General features: G+C 39.0%; 1 protein-coding gene across 1 annotated transcript in view; it reads left to right on the top strand.

Moving 5' to 3' along the window:
* Window positions 1–6019, top strand: part of LOC138579692 (bactericidal permeability-increasing protein-like) — a 462445-nt gene extending 456426 nt beyond the window's left edge. Inside the window, exon 16 of the mRNA XM_069649930.1 lies at window positions 5787–6019. Coding sequence (XP_069506031.1) covers window positions 5787–5894 — 108 coding nt within the window. The 3' untranslated portion in view covers window positions 5895–6019. The remainder of the gene's footprint in view (window positions 1–5786) is intronic.
* The last annotated feature ends 2935 nt before the right edge of the window (window positions 6020–8954 follow it).

The following is an 8954-nucleotide window of genomic DNA, read 5'->3' on the forward strand; positions in this document are numbered from 1 at the left end:
AGGCCGACAATAGGAATCTGACAGGGCAGTGCTTGATGATCTTATGTTACATATAGGTAGAAGAACTCCCAAGTAAGCCTGGTGGATAGTACACACACTTTTGATCATGTAGCCTGGTGGATCGTACACACACTGTTTGCCGCATGTAGCCAATGTAGTAAAACATTGGCTATTGTGATGTGGTCCCTAGGTTTCAATCCCACGATCAGTCCAGCCACCTTATTTTGATTGTAATGTCCTGATTTGTAGCCTTTGAAAACAATTGGTAGGGGGACCCCATGGTGCTGAGTCAGCTTAAAGGCACATTCTGAGGAAAGTAGGACCGAGGTACGTGGTTTCCATTTTGGATGTGTTGCAGCACAGACCGTTATCAATCATCCAGTTAATCCTAGACATGCAGGCATAGGTTTTGCATCATGAGGAGTATTTCCAAGAGTGAATATGATCTTGTTGCTATCGGCAAGTCTGAAAGTGTACAGAGCAGTAAGCTATGAAGCCAGCCAAATGCTTGATGTAAACATTGAAAAGCAATGGCAACAAGCTAGTTCCTTGGGGCACACCTCTGACAAAGGGCTGAAAAGAAAAAGGCCTGATGCTACTTGCAGCTTCCTGTTACTGGGGAAGGAAGTGACTCACCCAGGATCTGGATATTTGATGCTCAAAAGACCATTCGGATTCTGCCTTAAGTGATCACATAAAGCCTATTCAAATTAATTGAGGCTTCCTTTTCTATTTCAATGTTATAATATCATGTTTTTGTGATCTTTTAATGCAGATATGTTACCCTCTAAAATAAAAGCTTCTACCCTGAACACAAGCCTTTAGAATAAATGTAACCATGCTAACCCTAACAAACTTTAATTTATCTACGTCCAAGCTAGAAGCTAATAGTGTTCAACATTTTTTAAGTGAATCCTTTTTTAGTAAGTCAATATTTGTATCTGTTGTCAACAAATTTTGATGGTTTCAGAGATGTTTTGGCATCAGAGAAATCCTATTTCTCCAAAATGTGATTTTTTTCAAATTCATTATCTGATGAAGGTTATATTCGAAATATCAGGATATTCAGATTAAAATAGGCTGTTTTTTTTATCTCAGATTTTGGGGTGGGATTGTTATTGTGAGTATTGTTAGATTGTGAATAATTCTCAGTAAAAATAATCAAATACGAGAAATGTATATATATTGCATACATTAAAGTCATTATATGGCCATCAATGCCCAGAAGATATTCGAACAGGCTGAGTGTTATTTTATATGGATGGGCATTGAACCTCTTATGATCTTTCAAATTAGAATGCAGTACTCAGTACCTAAATTCCTCTGAGTAGCTAGCTCCATATTACTCTAATAACAAAATAGGACTGCATGCTGTCGCCAGTCTTATTGACTCTGGCTTGAATGCATAGCTGGGCGAATGTGCTCACTACGGGGATGCTTTTATTAATGCACATATGAACATCTCTGCTGTGAATTAAATTCAAATGATATCAAAGATCCTTCTGGGTCTGGTCCCTCCTTAGTGACACGTATAGCTGAATAGTCAGGCTATACAGTTAATACGGAGACCACAGGGATTCTTCAATAAAAACATGTATGTGTCTCACTTTCTCTCTCTTTTCAGCATTTTATCTTGTGGAAAATAAGTAGTCATAACATTTTATTTTGTTTACCTTCACATAATACAATATCTAAAATACCAATGCCATTCTAGACATGGTTAATGAAAATGCAAAATTATGGTCTTGCTTAAAAATCTCACATGTTGGGGCAGACTCATAGCTATGAAGATGGTGTGTATTCCTAAAGTTCTGCTTGTTCTTTCCATCCTTACACTCTTGCTTCAACATGTAGGCACCTAACAGTTTTCTCATTGGGTTTCTGTGTACTAGGAAAAGACCACACCTAAAAATGAGGAGACTTCAGCTTGATGTAATACTAGGACATGCCCACATCCTTGTACTATCTAAGAACCATGCAGCTTTCATCCTTGGAAAAGTCTCCTTGTGGCTAGATGCTGGTGGCATTACCCGTCTACCCCACTGCCGGCTCTCATAGGAAATATCTCTAGCTGCACCTCTTGTACGCAAGCCTTGATTATTTGCTGATATATTTGAAGACTCGATAAGGAATAACAAACATAATTTGGTGTGCCATAGGAGAATCTGCTGGTGATGTTGTGCAAACAAAGGAATTGTGCATGTAAATCTAGGTTTCCATGTAGACTGGATCAAACCCTTCAATGCTTTAAACCATAAATATTAATTGCATGACCCACAGGAGTCAGAATTGCAGGCAACTCAAAGTTGCCTTTACTAAAGCAGTTTGAAAAAGGCTATTCACCTCCTCTTTTTTCGATACTTGCTCATGACTTCCCAGACCTGAAATTTGGAAAACAATGTGATCCTGCCTGTGGCATTGCCTCCTGAGAGCCAAAATATTACCTTTGCAACTCTTGGCTGAGAGAGTTTTGGAATTAAGCCTAAGATAAGAGGGTCAAGATTTGAACCATACATGGATGGGGTGGGTAAACGAATCAAGACCAACATATCTTCTGCAAACAATGTACTAGATTATATCTAGGATAATTCAGACACCTTTCAAATTGCGGAAGGTTAAATTAGTCACAGGTGACAAAATGCAGGCTTGATTCTGGGGTTTTGCAACATATGCTGTTTAGTTGTAAATGCATAATTAAATATTTATGTTCCATTTGCTCTGTTATTTGAAACATCTTTCATAGTCATGTGCCCTTGCTTTGGCGCACTGTCGCTACAGAAACTTGCTCGGTTATGATTGGATTAAAAATCATAGAAAGACTTGGAAACATTGTGGGAACATAGAAAGGGTTACTTGGTAAATGATGGTGTGCTTAACCTGTGCCCTTAACCTCACTGTGTCCTAAGGGCTTCCATTTTGAATTGCATGGTTATGTTTGACATGTGGGCCCCCATTAGTACCTACTTGTAATGTAACACAAGGACCCCCTGAGCTATAATTGTAACTTCATAAACCTACCTCCTACTCCTTGAGCACTTGTGAGCAAGTTATTCCCTATCATAGTGGAATACCTCTCGAGTGGCCGGCTCATATTTGTATGTATGCTTGATAGTTCTAATATTCTGTCTCTATCCTTATACGTAAGCCCTTTTAAACCCTAAATCCACAATCTCGCCTTCTTATGGACTGCCACACTCCCACACATAATAATTATAATGATACAGACCTCTAAATATGGGTATCACCTTCTGATAGTATTATTAAAATACTGTACCTCACTTTGATAGACTTTGTAACAAGTTATTCCGGCCACTGGATCCTTCCCTTCTTTTTTTCTCTTCCCCTCTTCTTTCAACCATAACAATTCCAAAGCCATAAAGTAATCCTTTTCTCTTCCCCACCAACTGCCCCTCTTCCCCTCTCCTTTCACCCTTAACCACTCCAAATCCTTAATGAAATCCTTTTCTCTTCTGCTGTGATCTTCCCCTCTTCTGCTCTCCTTCCACCCTTAACCATTCCAAATCCTTAAAGTAATCCCTTTCTCTTCCCCACCATCTTCCCCTCTCCTTTCACCCTTAACCATTCCAAATCCTTAAAGAAATCTTTGTGTACGCCCGTCCAATTCTTTCGACTATTCCTTTTGTGCCAGTTTGATCTGTGTGATCCACTATTATGAGATGAAATTTCCTCCCATGGCAGACTCCACATTTCAGTAACTGCCCATCTACTCATGGACAGCAAGGCACCATTACTGACGGGTTTGGCCCACCCTGGAGGTTAACATAACTATTAATGCTGCAGTGCTAATAATCAGGTGCAAATATCTTTTAAAAACATACAAACAAGATAAATTAAACTTACTTTAGTTATCTACAAAGCCACCCTTGTCAGTTGAATTACGCTTTTATTGTTGATTACAGCGAACTAATCAACAATGTCACTGGACTTAAATTGTCAGGTTTTCTGTCCCAGATATCAAAGGTAAGTTTCATTGTTCTTGTGTTTATTAACAAAAACAAAAAAGCATTCATCACTTCAGTCAGAGGATTATAGGTGTTGAGGGGGGTGCTGGTAACTGTGTGGGGGCATGCTTGGCATGGCTGCTAAGGGTGTGAGAGACGCGTAACTTATTGGCTGTTTGAAACATAGACATGTACAAGTGAATAGGACCTGCATTCTGTGCACCCCCCCCTGATGGCACACTCTGCCTAATCTTAATAATATAAAAGGTCAGATCTATATTTGCTCGATGCCGTCATGCGCAGTAGAGGATGCCAGGACACAAACAATACTCGCTACAGGGAGCTGTTGCCTTAGGATGTACTGTGGGCCAATTCACATAGCTATGCTTTTTGCCACTGTTACAGGGAGCTTAAGATCTATAGCTGTGCTACTGTGTCAATGAAAACCTGCACGTTGGCCGTGTGCACGGGCCTGTACACTAGTGTTGATTATAAATGTCTTTTCTTCTTTGATCTGCAATTTGAAGATCACTACACCCCAAAAGTATTTGTATTATTGATCGGCCTAACGTAACTGTAGCAACTATGTGCTTTGCTTCAGTTGTTCCCCTCTTTTGGCTACCCCAATTGATATTTGTAATACACATTCCTCAATAAAGATGGGATAAAAAAAGGAGCACCTTTACACCGTTTAGGTCATGAGGGAGTTGATCTGATCTCTAGATGACTGCTTTCAATGGAACACATGCCCAATTGCTTTCGTAACAGCGAATCATAATTTACCTTAGATAGTTCTCAATATTGTTCTCCTTCAACAGAAGTTCCATACCCATTTTAAAATAGCTGCCCAATTAAATGAAAATAGTCCGGATTAAGTAACTCCCTCTGTAACTATCTACCTACTCTTCCTAGGGTAAAAATGCAGGCCGCTTTTCTGGTTTCGAAAGCAGGAAAAATATACCTCTCAACAGTTTTTCTTTTGGCATTCCTAATACCATGACGATGACATCCTCTTATCATCAGACTTCAATATCCGTGCAGAAGGAAGGATGCTACTGTGACAATGTCAGCACTCAAAGCAGTCCATGTTAGAATGTATTATTCTCCAAACGTTTATGGGGTAAAAATCATATGGTGAGATTAAGCAAATTTACCTTAGAATGACAACCCCCAATATATGTATGGACAGAAAAAAAATTCAGATGTAGAAATATTGGTCAAAACAGAAATCCAATTGTCTATCAGAAAAATGTCATAATGCACACTGTTCTGCATACATCATGGGTCAACAAAATATGTGCTATGGAACCTGGACTCATACACAGACCTAGCCAAAGGTCTAAAGCGCCACTCAAATTCCCCTACTACCTGTACTTGTAACAGGACATCTGACAGATCTTCACCACATCTCCTTACATGCATACACAACGCTTATCACATCGTAAGTAATGAGTAAATGTGAAAAGTAAGCAGGTTCCTCCTCTGTTCCCCACTCTTCTCTATTCCGCCACATAGCAACACTGCTTCTGAAAACCGTGTCAACCTGTCCTGATCTATGGCACCTACTACCATCTTGAGCAAGCTGACTGTCACACTAACTGATACCTACCAACATCCTAGCCCCTTTCTACAAGTACAAAAGCTATGCATCCCATACGTAGTTAGGGCCTTCGCACTTTCCATAGGTTTAGCATTGATGGCCTGAACAATTTGTTTTGAGCACAATATTATAATTTTCAAAGTGTGACTTTAAGCACAATGGATGCAATGTAAATTATATCTCATTCACATGACCAGTGCTCACCATATCTTTTTTTCTCCCAGGGATCTGTGTTAATTTCCACTGACATGGTCTACCTTCCTTTCATGAAGTCTCTAAATGGCCGTCCACGGAAGGACGGCGTAGGAAGGCGGTCTGCTAGTCCTGCATGATTCTGTCCACCTACAGTCCAAGATCGATGTTTTCAGGCCACTGCATAACGGATGTGAACAACAATTAACTTTCATTGACAAATGTCATGTTGGTAATCTGAAGCAGAAAGACAAATAAAGTGTTCAGTAGCTGTATGTCTGTTGGTGTTCTTTTCATATGATAAACTTTTCAGGGTGTTAGCTTAGTGGTATCTGCCAGTAAATACCCATAAAAGTACAACCTTTACAGACACCATTACATATATAACATAGTATAATATTTAACAATGTTACAATCATTATGTTGGGTAACGTGGCCAAATGACAGCAATCTATTAAGATAATTATAGAATATGTGGTAATCGTGGTATCTGAAAGGAGACATAAACGATGTACCTCTGAATAAGTCAAAAGGAGCAATTCAAATAAGGCATTTTAGAGATGCAGAGGGGACTGATTTGTCACAATAAGTTAGAATGTTATATTGACAAATATGAGGAGAAAACAAGAAGGGAATTAGCAAAAACATATGGACGACACATATTTATAAATTAAATGTATTCATAAAACAAAGAAAGAAACTCCACTGCGCCAGAGCACACTCATTAAAATTAATAAGGATGGGTGTCATCATTATAATAAAAAGGAGTGTTCCAACACCCACTCATTTTCATCATTATTTTACATGGTCCTTGTTTTTGAGCTTACACATTTTTGTAAACTTGAGTCCATTGCAATTAGATGTATAGTTAATGATATCCCATGGTGTTTAATTATTTACAGATTTAGCGACTCAATTCATAAAGTATTAAAGTTCCACTGATCATCATATATCCTTACACAATTTGTTAGACGTGCGAGGAGGGTTCAGACTAGGACAAATAAAAAGTGCTGGTGAAAAAACGGAAAGGTTACAGTGAGGTTATAGATGGTAGTGTGAGATGCGCTAAAGGATGAAAATGTTTTAGTTGAGCTCCCACAAAACCAAAATCCAAAAATTCACAAAAGTAAAAAGAAGACAACACAAAAACCTTCTTCTGCTATCTTTGGGTCATTTTGGGTAGCGCAGGCTGAATAAAACCTAAATGTTCTCAGACGTCCAAAGAAGGTAGTAATAAACAATAAACAGAAACAATGCCACGCATTGAAGAGTTAGACAGCTTAGCAAAAAAAAAAAGGGTTTCCATAAAAATATTTAAAAAGACAAAAAGTGATTACGGGAAAATTGTAAACAAAAACAACCTTAACCGATCAACTTTTTTCACAGGGGTTTTAAGACTGACTTTTTGCAAAGTGCTTTTGACCCAGGCTCTCACTGGTTACTACTGCGCATAAACATAGACTCTCTGGATCTTCTGTCTCTTTCATCACCTTAAAATACCACATCATTCTGAACAACGATACCAGCCTACTTTCTTTATTCTCTATCATGTCAATATAAAAAATTGCATTTACTGTTGTTCCACGTTTCAACTACCATTAGCATGCTATAGATGAATCCCTACCAGTGTGAGCACTATGCACACATCCAAATTAACGGATAAAATGTGCGTTTGATAAAACAATGGAGTTACTTATAATGACTTCCAGAGGGGGCCCAGGTACGGCCATGCAACTATTTTTTTAAAACACACAAATTACCCCTTGAAATGGGACCCAGGTGACCGCAGTTCCAAGGCTGACCAGATGACAAACAGTTGCCTCAGAGCTTTGCAGGAAAAAATTTATTTACAAAACCCAGCCATAGACATGGCTGGAAATGCTATTGCTCCCATTCAATTTTTCGGTTGGGTTTGCTCCACCCTTTGTCAGCACAAGTTAAAAATTTCAATTTGATTCACTTTCATAGTTCTTTTTCATAATATAGACTAAGCGGGTTCATGAGTGGATTCATAGATTAGAAGATTGGTGAGATGTAAAATGGCACCCAAGGACTTGGAAGAATTGGGCTCCACGTAAACATCTAAGTGAGAGCTTCACACAGACATTGTTTAAATGGATTTCAACACTCTGACAACAACAATGGAGAGCTTAGGTCAAGTGGGCATGCCATGGAAAACAATTAGGGACATTGAGCATCAGGTACAGGGTGTTTTTAATGTCTGGTGATCAAAAAGAATTGATTAAATACAGTTCTTCACATTTGGATTTCTTGGAGCAGAGTTCTCTCCAGTGGCTTCAGTTTAAATGTGAAGCCGGAATGATGGTTGCAAAGCCACTGATCTGATTGATGGGTGTGACGAATTAACATCTGGTGAGGGTGTAGATGCCCAGGCTTTTTTATTTTCAATAACTTAGAAAATGATGCGGGTAATCCTTCTCAGAAAGTGTGGTCTGCTAAGTAAACTCTCTTTCATAAAGCTCTGTGCCAAAAGTATAGTGCACATGTGCCCGGGTCCAAAAGTCCCATGTTCTGCAGCACCTGGCATTCTGTGGTCCAGAACGGCGCAGGGGTCACAAGTGACCTGTTTGACTGCTGCTGTGACACAAGGTCACTGTAGACAGTGGTTGCATTTAACTCCTGCTGATCCCAAAACATGATAATTGTGTGCCTATCTATCTGGTGGCAAGGTAATCTCTAGGAATAAGCCATCAGGTTTGTAATGGTCAATGATGGTGTGCACAGTTATTAAATACACATCATCATTGAGATGTATTGTTCAGTGGAGAACGCGCTCACTATTTAGGAAAAAGTTGATAGGATTGGTGAATGCTTTATATTATTTGATGAGGAAATATTTGGGTATTTCCCGAGTGGATGTTTATCTAATTTGAACTCAAATGTGTTGAGATTTTAGCTAAGTGTAATGTGAGGGTGGATCTTCTCATAGCAAACCTGGTTGTGGACACAAAGAAAGATTGGATGCTGATTGGTGTGATAAGTGTGATGGCAGAGGTTCCTCTAAAATGAATAATGACTTGTGTTTTTCAAATAAGAGGAGAGGTATACTCCCATCCTATATTACACATTGTCCGATTGGCCGCAAAATCAGGAGGGTTTTAAGAATAAGTTTAAATCTCATCCACACATGAGACATTCTTTTTAACAGAAAAATGAGGCAGAGTAATTTGTGTACATTT

The sequence above is a fragment of the Ambystoma mexicanum genome, chromosome 3p (assembly GCF_040938575.1).
Source record: "Ambystoma mexicanum isolate Mex_15411 chromosome 3p, UKY_AmexF1_1, whole genome shotgun sequence".
NCBI classification, from domain to species: domain Eukaryota; kingdom Metazoa; phylum Chordata; class Amphibia; order Caudata; family Ambystomatidae; genus Ambystoma; species Ambystoma mexicanum.